This window comes from Papilio xuthus, unplaced genomic scaffold, assembly GCF_000836235.2.
Source record: "Papilio xuthus unplaced genomic scaffold, Pxut_1.1 DF827714.1, whole genome shotgun sequence".
Lineage (NCBI taxonomy): Eukaryota > Metazoa > Arthropoda > Insecta > Lepidoptera > Papilionidae > Papilio > Papilio xuthus.
In genome coordinates this window covers 1,577,188-1,592,259 of record NW_013530935.1, presented here as the reverse complement: position 1 = coordinate 1,592,259, position 15,072 = coordinate 1,577,188, and the positions used below count along the sequence as shown (strand labels likewise).

The 15,072-nt window shown below is 34.4% G+C and overlaps 1 protein-coding gene across 1 annotated transcript in view; it reads left to right on the top strand.

The window, feature by feature from the left end:
* Sema5c (Semaphorin 5c) overlaps positions 1-15,072 on the top strand; it is a 30,178-nt gene that overhangs the window by 12,912 nt on the left and 2,194 nt on the right. The window contains exons 4-10 of the mRNA XM_013310368.1: positions 9,912-10,119; positions 10,304-10,458; positions 11,246-11,405; positions 12,440-12,639; positions 12,902-13,063; positions 13,609-13,906; positions 14,525-14,735. Coding sequence (XP_013165822.1) covers positions 9,912-10,119; positions 10,304-10,458; positions 11,246-11,405; positions 12,440-12,639; positions 12,902-13,063; positions 13,609-13,906; positions 14,525-14,735 — 1,394 coding nt within the window. The remainder of the gene's footprint in view (positions 1-9,911; positions 10,120-10,303; positions 10,459-11,245; positions 11,406-12,439; positions 12,640-12,901; positions 13,064-13,608; positions 13,907-14,524; positions 14,736-15,072) is intronic.

The window sequence follows — 15,072 nt, the reverse complement described above, 5'->3', positions numbered from 1 at the left end:
TATTATCACAAATTTTTATACGAACCACAATCTGACCTAGAAACACGAGATAGCCGCAGCGTATCGATTACACGGACCATGTATTATCGTTTGTAATAATTAGATAAAGTATGATGTTAGTTGCGTTCCGCGGTTTCACTCGTGTTTTAAGTCTTTAAGGGTAGCGTAATTTTAAATTATCTGTCATAATTTTCTGTTATTAGTCTGTGTATTATGCTTGAAAATACAAAAAATAGAGGTTAAGATAAGCATGTTTAAAAATGTTTATTTTCTTAATTATAGTTGACATTTGCTGACTTTATTGAAATTTTATTTTATAGAATGTCATGTAAGCCTTTAATTATTATTTTGTTTGTTTTTGTTTGTATAAACATCAAATGATAATGCAGTGGCAATTAAAAAGAACGTAAACGACATATTTGCTTTTCAACGGTGTCACTAAAATGTTATCTACATTATCACACCCGTGTTCTACAGGTGTAGACAGAAACTACGGATATCCGGACACTTACCGCACCTTTCTAGTCTATATCATATCAGTAACTAACACTTTTATTAACTTTCTTAGCCACTGGCGATGTATGTTATATATCTTACAAAGGAAGTGGTCCATCAAATGATATATGCCTCAGGGGACTGTAACAACCCACGTATGATATATTCACAACAGCGTGGGAACTATGTTACATATCTAGACGCTTTCGTATAAGGAAAAATGTCGCCATAACTGCAACCTCCAAGTTTTATGCAAATTTAGCGAATGTTTGGATGAAAGGATGTTTGTTAGAAAGTATCTTAAAAACGGCTGCATTGATGTAGATTAAATTTGGCATAGATATAGAACATAGGCTACTAATTAAGTTTTGTTTATTCCGCACGAACGGAGTCGCCGTCGACAGCTAGTAGTATATTATGGCTCAAAAGGTTGATTTCTACCAAACAAACAAAACAAAATAGCTTAACATTAGGTCTAGTGTAGACGGAAAACACTTCTCGCCTCATTTTTTTTAATTTATTATAACTTACTCATACTTCGTACACACTATCATAAAGTAATTTCAATTTTGATAACCTGTGTACACAGCCTAATGGCCCTGCATACAAATACCTGAGTCATTCACCTGCTCTGTTGATACCAAATAGTGTTATCACTACAGGTTGGTGACGGACTATTAGGACTCTAATACTATCATACCCACATTCAAATATAAACCTTATTAAATTGAAATACAGTTGCTTTTACTAATAAAGTTTACATTTAAACCGTTAAATACTTAGTAAATACGATAATGATCTTATTTACTATAGATATACGGGTGATATTTGCATTTCTATGTGATGTTGCGTAAACTTTTCGATAGTATATATTACGATTTAAACTTTGAATCAATATTTAAAGTTATCATTATTTAAACTTTAAAAGTCATGTTTGACTTCTGTAAATTTTTTTTTAAATACCCCATTTTGATACGTCAATCTATTTGGATGTATCCAAAATCCTTACAACTCAACTTTAACGAAATCTTCAAGATAAGTTTGATTATTATTTAAATTAATTTCCTTTAAACACTGGTACTACTTCTAATATTATAAATGCGAATGTTTAGATTGATGGATGTTTGTTTGAAGATATCTTCAGAACGGCGCAATGGATTTTGATGAAATTTGACAGATATAGAACAGTCTGGCAGAACAAATAGGCTACTAATAATGTTTTTGGTAATTCCCCGCGGTCGGAGCCGCGGGCGAAAGCTAGTAAGAACATAAAACCTTATTAGTTTTTCTTCTTTTATTTTAGAGCACCGAAAATCATCTTAATTTACTCAAAGTTTTATCTTTTATGCCACACTGTTACTTTATTTAGTTCCTCTTTTAATTAAACGACATATTTAACTATTCGTTTATTACATAGTCAGTTGCATATCAAAAGTACAGTCTCGTTTGCGTTTACTCAACGCCTTTCCACACTCACAGGTAAACGAACTCATAACAAGGTTTAATTTGACGGCACGCGTCTGTTGGACCCAAACCTTACGCGTGTTTGAAATAGATGTTGATTACTTTGATTGTCACGTCGAGTGACATAATAATTGCGTTAAAAGGTTTGCGTGTGTGAATGTTCACTACTTGATGATGTTGACTGCACGAATTTATAGACTAGCTGTCGCTCGCGACTCTCGCTTGTGGAATTAAATAAAAACATAATTAGTAGCCTATTTGTTCTTTCAGACTATGTTCTATATGTATGCCAAATTTCATCTTTATCAATTCAGCATTTATAGACACATCCATACATCCATCCAAACATTCATAATATTAGTAAGATATATTTGAACTTTTAAGTAGGGACGTAAATGAGATAACGAAAAGTATGTGCAAGAAAATCCAAGAAAGTATTGTTGTTGTATTAGGATGTTAAAAAAAATCTAGATTTATTGCACTGATTACGGTACCTCCTGTAGCTATCTATAGTAACTGTTAAACAAATGTAAAAAATAAAGATAATCCCTCTTGCGAAGCTACATACAAGCTAATCTATATATAAAAGAAAATCGTGTTAGTTACACTATTTACAACTCAAGAACGGATTTACCGATATGGCTGAAAATTGATGAGAAGGTAGCTTAGAGCCAGGAGACGGACATAGGATACTATTTATTGATTTTTTTAATTATTTTTTTCGAATTTATGCCTTGAGGAGCTGCTTTTTATTTAACTTACTTTTTTTATTATAAATGCGAATGTTTAGATGGATGGAAGAGTGGGCTACACTAATTAAGTTTTTTTTATATCCACGCGGACGAAGTCGCGGGCGACAGCTAGTTTTAGATATAAAAAAATGTATTGTAATAGAGACACGTACGTATATAAGTGGGCGATCGGCTTTTGTGGTAAATACTTATATTATTTTACAACCGCCTCCGTACAGAACACGTGTGCCGTTAAGAGTGTTGCCATCACAACGCTCAGTCCAGAACAAGGCCTTATAATCAGAAAACAACCGTGAGAAATTACTTTAATTTTTTTATAGAGACAGGGAAGGATTGGGGAATGAGAATGTCTTTTTTGTAACATTGTTTTGGTAGTGGAAACCTAACTTAATATGAAAGTTTTATTCAACGAAAAAAAAAATGAGTGAATGAATTCACACGAAATCTAAGTGTTCGATTTTCGAATTGAAATTAAACATACTGTATAAAACAAACATCCATCCATCTAAACATTCGCATTTATAATAATAGTAAGATTAAAAATAGCTTAGAGCCAGGACACGGACATGGGATATTTATTATTTTTTTATATGACTCAGTCCAGAACAAGGCCTTATAATCAGAAACCAACCGTGAGAATCTACTTCAAAAATATTTTTTTAGAAACACGAAGGATTGGGTTATGGGTATATCATTTTTGTAACACTGTTTTGGTAGTGGAAACCTAACTTAATATGAAAGTTTTATTCTACGAATAGATTTAGTCAAATTATAGTAATTTAGAAGGTCGTTGCGATTTCGTTTATTTCGTTACGTGAATGAGACAAAAACTTTCTTCTCGTCTCTTTTTTTGAACAAATAATTAACTGAATATAAAAAGCGTTTTAAGATAATCCCTTAAATTCTACTTAAATCGATCTATCATTAAAATTAGAATATAATAGTATTTTATAACAATAATAATAAAGACGGTATCAGTCTAGGTGGCCATGTCATTCTTGGCGTCAAATTATTCCATTACCCACGCAGATTCCAGCGAAGTAGCGGTAAGTATGCGGCAAGCGAACATATAGTCCAAGAGTCTGAGGTTCTCAGACGTTATTTATTTTACTGAGAAAATATCATACTACTTTCGATACTGTCTTTCAACGCGAGTATAAGATTTGAGGCAATATCTTTATTGCAAATTGTACATTGTACACTTATCCGACGTTCTTACGGTAAAGAAAGCATCGTGTTGCAACCTGCACATGTCTGAGAAGAGCTGGCCCAGCGTGGTTGACTATGACCCAGTCACTCCTATCTCAGGGTAGGCTCCGAGCCCTACTGTGGGGACGTACAATAAGATGATGATGAAATTATAACGATTTGTACTAGCGTTAGACACTGATCCATTTTCTACTTGTATACGTTTTACAAATATTCCTCAAACCGATGATTTTCTAAAGCAGGCATTCATTTATGTACTAATGGTGACGTCATGTAGCTTTAATAGCAAAGTAACTTGTTTTCAAATATAAATTCTAAGACGTTGCATTTACGTCGCAACTTTTCATGTTTAGTTACTTATAAAATAAATAATTTCCGATGACCCTGCTATCTCCCTGTATTTAGTTCGCTAATGCATTTGCTCTGGCACTTATGTTAGTTTCACACGTGGGTTGGCAGAGCAGTAGATAGTACAGTATTACTATTGGAACGTTTTGTCATTTATGCGTTCAAGCTAGCAGTCTGTTCTGTCACTCTATTCTGCCCTGCTGTGAAAGCATTAGGTTCGGATATGCACTAGAGATGTAATTCTATCATCAATACGTACGGACAGTCATTCTGATGGTAATAAGGAAGGCATTAGTATAAATTACATATAAACTTGAAATTAACACGGGTAAAATGTGTCATTGACAAGCTATTACGATTACTGTAATGGTGTGGTTAGGTTAGATTAATATGTTTTATTTATGAGGGAGAAGTAAGATTTCTCCTTATTCGCGCATTATTAAACATTCAAATACTTAACTGAATCACAGATAAGTCGTCCCCTTAGTGTAGATTTATCTATTTACAATACTATAACTAATTAGTAGTTATAAAACTTACTTCTTAATTAATCTTAAATTCTTACTAATATATTCCGAATGTTTGGTTGTATGGATGTCTGTTAGAAGGTATCACGAGAACGGCTGCATGAATCTCTGAAATTTGGCATAGATGTAGAACATAGCTTGGAAGAACACATAGGCTGTTAAATAAGTTATTTTTTTAATTTTGCGCGGACAAACTCGCGGATAACTAGTACTAGATATTTTTTTAAATCTTTTTAGTGTTAAAAGTAGTACTAACATAGAACTGTCTAAACAACCTGTAGGTTAAATAAAAGTTGATTATATTTACTGTCTACTATTTGTTATATCACCTTTAATACTTTAGAAGTATTTTTAATAATCAATCCTTAGCTTTGACTTACAAAATGTTTGAGCTTACTTAAGTAAATGATCGGTGCTATTTGCACGATGTCGGTGGTTTCTATCAATTATTGACCGTAGCGAATGTGAAATGCCGCTTCGAAAGCTGCTTTCAGCTCACTTCATTTGCAACGTTAAAAGTAGGCTTACACTGCTGCTGCACTGCGTCTCGGAGGCCTAACTCAGTCATCTTTCCCTTCCCACCCTTTTTCTTACTCTATAATGTACTCACATAAATCACATTTGCACTAAATGTTAGCCTTCTTGTTATTTATTCTAGTACGTGTTTAAACACTAAACCGATATTCTACGTGCGTCGACTGTAAACATATGTGTTTTAACAACTGGCAGTATACAGTGTGTTTTATGTTTTAAATTATGCTATTGTAAATTTTATTGCTGGTAATAGAATTATTTAGTTGTTCAAAAGCTCAGTTTGACTTTTATGTAATACATTATTTTATGAAATTTTTGACATCCTGTATCTACATAAAACTTAAGTAATAACGAATATCCTTGCGTCGCTAATCTCGCGTCGCTCGCGCTCCGTATACACAACGTTGAATCGTCGACGCGAGTCGTCTATGGCATTGCGACTACATGTCAAATATACAGATGTGCTCCGCTATCTTGAAAATCAACGAGTTAACAGTTGCCTAGTCCGATTATTAATAGGCAAAGTTAACAACCAGTCAGTAACACCTTTGAAGGTGCTCGAAGTATACGTGTTTAAACAGATTTTACACCCACGTTTTATTAGAATTTGTATCTTTCACTTTTAAAGTGTGAAGTTTACTCGATTGCATTTCATATCTATGTGAAAACGCGGCTTACATCAAAAGGGTATATGAACGTTTTCAATAACCCTTTGTGTTATGTTTAACCATTGTAACAACGTATTTGAACAAGTGGTGCCGATCAAAGGTCTTTGTAACTTGGTAGTGTGTACTAACCCTAATGTGTTTTACGATTATCTAATTCTTTTAAAACTCTGATTTATCTAGTATTATATATAAAGGTAACCACTTTTTACATCTTACTTACTAATATTACAACCACGAATGTTTGGATGGATGGATGAATGAATGATTGATTCATTGTTATTCTAGAATTGTAATTTGGCATAGGTGTAGAACAATTCCTGAAAAAACACAAAGGCTACTATGTATTTTTTTAATTCCGCGTGAACGGAGTTGCAGACGACTGCTAATTTGTCTATAAAATTTCGCTGCCGAAATATTTGTATTGATAAATATTGTTATCCCTTTCATTATCGTTTAAAAAAGAGAGATAACAATATGTTTTAATTAAAGTGACACGGACAGTAGTATATCACTTTAAGATGGAATTAGGAAACTTACGATAAAGCTATATTGGAAGAAGGGTCTATTGTTTTAGTTTTTGAGAACTGAACTAATCTTTTAATAGATAAAAATGTTGTCAAAAGACATTACAGAATATTTTAAATTCCAATTAATTGATCCGAACAAGACAATATTAATCTAAAAAAAACTATTAACATGCACATAATGTCACGCTCAAATGTCCAGTTCAAGTCTTCCGTGAAATGTAATTGACAAGTCTTAAATCTAGACTTCCTAGAATTTCCTATATTCTACTCTAGCATGTAACGGGTGCATGTCTTGATTGTATCAGATCTCGATCGCTTCTCCGGTTTCAAAAGCGACCGCAAACAAAATCTTGAAACTGTCACTTCGCTTCACAGGATTTGTACATGCTACAGTCAATTCGTGAACTTCGTCAATTGATTATCATACTAATCAGAATTATAAATTGTAAATTTTGAACTGAAACATTCATTTATCGCCAGTTTATAAACTCGCAAAGACGTCGTAAAATTGTAAACTTATATGTTACTGCAATAATTAGGCACATTTCTGTATTATAAGGGTTAATATAATAAATCTATGTTTGATGAATAATAAAAAATCTGACGCTTTTATAAACCTAGTGATATTTCATACTGTCGATATTTACAAAGTGATAGTAACATGATTTATAGTCGGGTACATCAGACTAGTCAGGTCCACCTACATACAGTTATGACAGGCTAATAATAGTCGGGCAAGGAACGGGTGTACGATAACCGTACCATTCCCTCAGAACCTTATACGGTATTGAATTTAACGGGATATACCTTTCATGTTTTTACTAGTACATCAATTAATCTATAACACAATTGAGACTAACGGTAAGACTAGATAGCAATTAGGTGATCTGCAGTTCGTCAGATGTTAATTCAAAAAAATATTACGTGTTTTTTGTAGTGCAAATAATTGTATTCTGACCTTTATTAATCTTTGACGTGAGTAACATTTGGTAATTTTTTGTAAGAAAAGAAAATGTTTGAAGACTCAACAAAATAATTCTTAAAAACGCAGAATTCTACTTATCTTACTACTATTATAAATGCTAATATTTAAAATATTGGTGGATGGATGGACGTTTGCTAGAAGGTATCTCCAGAACGGCTCTAAGGAATTGGATAAAATTTGGCTTAGTCTGAAAGCGCACATAGGCTACTTATTATGTGTTTTCTAATACTCTGGACGGAATCGCGGGCTACAGTTCATTTTTATTTTCATTGGAAACTATAAAATTTTGTTACCCTCGTCTCCGAGTCAACCTTCCCATTAAGGTTAAATATTTTCCACTACTATTAAAACATTGACATATTTTTATCGATATATTACAGTAATCAACTTCCTAGTTTACATCTAAGGGCGACCGTACACGGTCAACTAGCAATCGGAATATAGCAGCATGTTTAAAAGCGACAGCAAACTGCACTTAGTTGCGAACGTCATGTTCTGATTGCTTGAAACTGTCCGTGTATGGGAGCCATTAATATGTTCATTCATTTGCTACTAGCTTGTAATAAAGAATGAAATCTGATAACTCGTAGTGCAATCACGTCCTATGCAAGTATGTTATGTATTTAAATTCTGCATAACTTAACTCTACTGGTTAAGGTACGTTTCCACTGTAACTCGAACGACCTTAAAGTGTATAACTATAAGTTATTTTGTTTATTAAAGTAGTTATTCCTATTAAATTATTCAATGTAAGACCTTCACTAAAATATCACATCCACGGTCCATAAAAGCTTAGGTACTTTTTTAATTAAATAGTTACTAGCGGTCGCCCGCGACAGTCTGCGTGGAATTGAAAAAAAAAACAAAATCAGCAGCCTATGTGTTCTTAAAGACTATGTTCTATATGTATGCCAAATTTCATTGAGAACCGTTCAGCCTATAACCTTCAAACAAATATCCATTCATCAATCCATCCATCGTAAAATTCGCATTTATAATATAAGTAAGATGACAATAACTTCAAAATTTATTTAAAGCAATCTACAATTTTAAAAATGTTGATACAGACAAAATTGCATGTTATATCTAGCCTTAAATCTATTCTAGAAATGTTCCATAAACTTGTGTGCTACTTTCTAGTATTTTGCATTTGAGTTATAAACATTAACGACATGTTATCAAATCAAGCAGCAATAACATCCACTGCGCTACTGATTAACAATTCAATTAAGACATGTCTAAGATCTAACCTATAATACTTAACTGTTTACTTAAGTTACAAGTAAGTGCTTACTTGGAAAAACTTGAGTTATATTACCAGTTTGTACTTAAAAATTAAATTTAACTTATGTTACTAATATTATAAATGTTAAGATGTATGCATGAATTTATTTTTGTTTGAAGGTACCTACAAAACGGCACTACCGGTTTTGATGAAATTTAGCATATACGTAGAGCATAGTGTGGAAGAACACATAGGGTACTAATTAAGTTTTTTGAATTCCAAGCAGACGAAATCGCATGCGACAGCTAGGTGTAAAACAATGTTGATCAATTTTATATGACTTTAACATTAAATTTTTTAACCACATACGTCACTTAGAGCTTCGCATTCTTAAACAGTAAAATGATGAATAGTTGTTATCTTTTAACTTTGAAAGATAAGATTAAAAGCGTAACCATGAAATCAATAACTTTATCTTGCCAGATTGACGTATTAACGTAGGTACATTGAGCTACGAGCAATATATGTTCCGCTGAAACATGTTCCTATAGAAACAAGTTCCGACATTATAAACGGAACACATTCAGGTTAAGTAACTTATATTAGACTCTGCACTTAATATGTCAATTTAATGACATCGTTAATATGTTAAATACTCGTCGAAAGATACATTGTTGTTAATACGACTTAACGTGGGTTTCTGAGTCCGAAATCCCCGTTTAAAACATATTGATATCTCTGTTTTTTCAAAGATAATGACAGAGATGATGACATGTTAAATACAGAGATTTTGTTCTCGAACACCAACGCTCACTAAAACAAAGCTGCGTTACAAGTACTTTTATTTATATCAATAAATTTGATATTATTATATTTAAGAAGAAAAAGACATTAACAAAAAATGTGACCACACCGATGTAGGGTAGTTGATCATAGTATCTCGCGCACGAGCAAAAACGGGAGCATTGAGTGAATCATCAGTCAGAATTATACGAGCCACCGTCGTGAGCGGACGTCTGGTGTAGGTATTTCCAAGCCAGTATTCAGCAGCATTACCACCATATCCCACAATACAATATGTAAAATTACTAATACAAGTTATTAGTACTAATGTAACATTAGAATAGATTTAATAAATTATGTCTTTTTAATATTAAAACGTTGATGTTTGTTTCAGAGATACTTTATACCGATTGTCACTACGAGGATTAAGACCTCTAGAACGTTCAGAATGGCCCGCAGCTCCAGAGAAGACGAGGTTGTGCCAAGTGAAGGGGCAGACGGAAGAAGACTGTCACAATTACATCAAAGTTCTTCTGTCGTACGGTCATAAGCTATTAGCTTGTGGAACCAATGCTTTCAGTCCGATGTGCAGTTGGAGAGAGGTAAGTGTACAATGATATCTACATCTAAATCTAATCTTCCTTGTCAAGAAACACTAGGTTAGGTTAGGAAGGAGTCGTCACGTAGTCGGTTATTTTTACTACAACCCTGCTAGTTCTAAAAGACCACTTCCAAGCTTATAAATCATAGCACTTAACTACCCTTTTTAATTTTCCCGTGAACCAGATAGAGGAGATAAGGAACGTGTCAGAATGGCTGCCGGGCGTTGTGCTCTGTCCACACAGCCCGCACTCCAACGTCACCGCATTGCTGGCCAGCAATGGAGAGTACTACGCGGGCACGCCCACTGACTTTGCTAGCTCTGATACTACGATATCCAGGTAAACTACCCATTACATCATTCAACCTTTCAACAAGGGTCAAAAATATTTTGCGATATTCGTATGAAGAAAAATATAAGTGTGAAGTCAACCCTCACTGGGCCAGCGTTGGGCAGGTTGACTATGGCCTAGTTACTCCTCACTAAGGGCACTCAGTAACCTATAGTGAGCTGATGATGATGATATTCTTCCATTACTACTAAATAATGTTGACCCTACTATTTACGGGGTATTAGTCAGCCTTTACCTAATTAAGATTGACGAGTAAAGTGTTATCTACTTTCCTTTATTAAGGAGAAGGAAGTTTCTAATACAAAGAGTACCGAGTCAATTATTTATCAGACGAATTGTCGATGCATTTTTACATCTTGACTGTATATTCCTAGATCGTGGAACTTCGCTTCAATAAACACATTCACAAAGCGTTTTAAAAGTAAAAAAAGAGGCAATTTATGTAACATTATTCATTCCAAACACTTAAGAACACTTTCCTTAGAAACGCAACACCAACTTTCTTGAGACTTCTTGCTTTTTTTACTTATATTATTACAGTTTAGAATGCGAAACACGTTTTGTCTACGTGCAACGTCTCGTCTGTTGATTGTTTACAACATTTTTTACAAAATATCTTACCTCATTGTTATTACATTTGCAAAAATAAGTTCGTAGTTACATTAACTTCATAGTTAAATAAGAAATCATGGAACTAGTGGCGATATATGTCGTTAACTGTAATCTCCCTTAGTGTAGGTTTCTGAGTACAATTTATTCTATTCCTTTCCCTCAGGAGTCGCGGTGCAGCTACTGTGGACACGGGAATGCTGCGTACAACTCAATACGATCTTAATTGGCTGAACGAACCTCACTTTGTGGGTAGTTTCGAGGACGATTACTACGTCTACTTTGTGTTCAGAGAGGTCGCTGTTGAACATTTGAATTGCGGCAAGGTGAGACATAAATATATATCAATATATTTTAAGACATTATTAATTAGAATCCTTTGACGCGAATGACGTGCTTTCGTTACAAAGTCCAGTGTCAGAGTGAATAGTGAGGGGACATAAACGTCGACATTTTAGTAAGGCTAGTGTTGGTATATACACTGCCACATTTTCGAGAATGGCTAAACGGATTTATTTGGTATATCTTGGTCTTGAAATTTTTGTGGAGGTCTAGGGAAGGTTTAAAAGGTGAGAAAAATTCCAACAATTGCCAGAAACTAATTAAGTTTTTTCCATTCCCCGCGGGCAAAATCGCGGGCGACAGCTAGTTTAGTATTTCGACTGACAATTTAGATTTCGCAATAATTTTAATGCACTTGTAAAAACTCTCTAATAACTCAAGTTGACATATAATTATGATAGTTTTTATTTATCAGATTTACCGATGGTTTCTGAGATCAACTGAATTTTATTTATTTAAGTTTAAATTTAGTTTTCACTGACAAATTTTAATGTCAATACTAAATTATCATTAACGTAAGACATTTGAACACACGATAAATTAAACAGTTTGTTGACATTTAAATGATAATAAAATATATTATTTATATTAATATCCTACATTAAAACGTAAATACCTTTTTAATTTAATATGTTTATATTTCAATTAACATAACACGAATTGAAACCGATTTATGTATTCCTAATTAATTGGAAACATGGTTCCAAGGTTCAATGTACTTTGATTTACTTCGTCTCATTTATTTTTAATTGAAAATACAAAATTAGTAACCGGTTTAGAAATAGTTAGCCCATAAACAAATAAATGAGAATTAAACTGATATAAAAACGGCTAAACAATCAAATATATTCATCCGGTGGAGGCACCGACTAGTTTCGAGCCCATTGGGGACCCTTCCTTAGGGTGATTGGGACCGGTATTATTTCGCGGACGCGACTCCCAGCTCAATGACTCTCATTTTTTCATATAAGTTTATTACTATTATTATTATTTTACTTAAAACACTTTTTATTCACAGACGATATATTCAAGAATAGCTCGCGTATGTAAAAACGATTCTGGCGGGCACCGCGTCATGAGACACAATTGGAGCACGTTCTTAAAGGCACGACTGACGTGTCCCGTGCCCGGGGACATCCCCTTCTACTACGACGAGGTTCAAAGTGTTGAATATATTCCCCAGGAAAAGATATTAGTCGCTACGTTTACCACACTTACGTAAGTATTATGAACGCTTAAATCCTCTTTCATATTTTCTATAGATTTCCTGTGTTCTTTTGCCAGAATTATTCATGTGAGTTAATTACATTGTAATCTCGTACAGAGTAAACTATCGAACCAATTTTGACGATAGAGATGTTATTTCATTCTCAACCTTCTTGTCTTTGCTATAAATAACATTTTAGCATAAACCACATGTTTTATTTCAATTTTGTGATTTAAAACTTTTTTTTAAATTTAATATCGTTATTTCTTACAGTAACAGTATAACAGGCAGTGCCGTGTGCATCTACAATATGTCGGATATACGCGCGGCCTTCGAGGGCCCTTATAAGGTGCAGACCTCGCCCTCCTCCGCCTGGGAGTCTCGCGCGCCCTCACACGAGTCCAGGGAACATTTTAGATGCGCTACTGATACCAGGTCCGTCTCCTCTTCTCTTTTACTGTGTCTCTTTTTGTCTCGTTTCCTTAGTCAAGTAATTTAAGAAATATTTTTTTTCGTATTTTTATCTGCTTGATTTAGATCGTAAAATATTAGTTTGCCGTACCACCACATATACTTTTGATATCAACGTTGAATAAGCTCAACTACAGTATATTTTTTTATTACCTAGCTCTTAGACTACTAACAAAAAAATCACATAACTGTGAGGAAGATAATCCGACACTGTGCCGGTGTACTGGCGCAACACTAGCCTTACTAAAATGTCACCGTTTATGTCCCCTCACTAATCATTCTGACACTTGACTTCGTAATGAAAGCGCGTCATTCCCGCTAAAGGATTCCAACTAATAATGTCTAAAATTACTTAGCTCTTAGACTTTCCTGTCTTCCTATATTACATTTTTCTGCAAAAATATCACATGATATACAACTGTCTGACATCTTAAGACATTAAGGCTTATTAAACCTAGGTTGCAATACCCACGTACAGATAACAAAAAAAATTATTAATTTCGCTACAGAACACATGAAACAATGGAATTCCAAAGATATCAGTTAATGTACGAATCAATCCGCCCCATATCCGGGGAGCCTGTCTACAAGGTGACGTCACAGCGCTTCACACACGTCACCGTTGACGTCACCAAGACCAAGCAGATGGACAAACAACTAGTCGTGTTCGTTGCCACACAGAACAGTGACGTCATCAAGTTGGCCATACTGCCCAGATATGAAGGCGCATGTTTGGTACAAATATGGAGACTGAAAGATGCAAATGGCGGCATAAATATAATGGCAATGCAGTTTGTTAAAGAAACGGTAAGTAAATATTATTTTATGAGTAATACGTAATATTGAAACTGTGTAAAAAATATTACACAAAAAAACATTACTTTCCGTTTTGTATGGATGGATGGATATTTGTTTGAAGGTGTTTCCACAACGGCTCAAAGGATCTTGATAAAATTTTGTATTTATGAAGAACATAGTCTGAAAGAACACGTAGGTTACTAATTAACATTTTGACATTAATCATTACGGATGGAGTCGCGGGCAACAGCTGGTATAAATGAGAATGCTTAGATGTATGGATGGATGGATGTTTGTTTGAAGATATCTTCAGTTTGGCTAAAAAGATCTTGCTGAAATTTAGTATAGATATCTGGAAGAACACATAGGCGTTTTATTAAATTCAGCATGGATATAGTCGCCTGCGTCTGTTTATTTTAAATAAAAAAAGTTCTGTAATAATATGAAGAAACAGAGAAACTCTTTGTTTACTTATAAAATTCTATCTTACTAATATTATAAATGCGAATGTTTAGATGGATGTATGTATGTTTCTTTGAAGATATCTGTTACTAGAACATGTATGCTACTAATTAAGGTTTTTTTAAAGTATATTTGTAGGTAATATCGGTATGTGACTGTGTCCAGATGTCAGTGTACATAGGCAGTGAGAGGGGCGTGTTGCGTGTGGGCGGGGAGCGGTGCGGCCGGTACCGCAGCCGCGCGCCCTGCGTCTCCGCCACAGACCCGCACTGCGGCTGGGACGAGGCGCGCGACCTCTGCGTGCGCGCTCCGCCCCATCTGCACCACGCATACTTCACGCAGACCACTGCCGCCTGCCCCACTCTGCACACACCTGGTCGGTTACCTAAACTTTCATCCTGACTAATATTATAAATGCGGAAGTAACTCTGTCTGTCCTTTCTTGCTTTTCATCGAGATCCATTCAGCTTTTAATATGAGAAAAAGAAAAGGGCTGTTTTTAGTGTTTTTCCGGCAATTATTCGAATTTTTCTCACATTTTAAACTGCTCTAGACTTCTACGAACATTTCAAGACCAAGATAAGATAAATTCGTTCAGCAGTTATTGAGTTTTCGCAGAACGAACAGCAATTGAATTTTATAAATATTGAAAATAACGACCTCCATTCATGTGGGTCAAAAATCTTTATAACCAAATGTTTATTTAGTTGAGT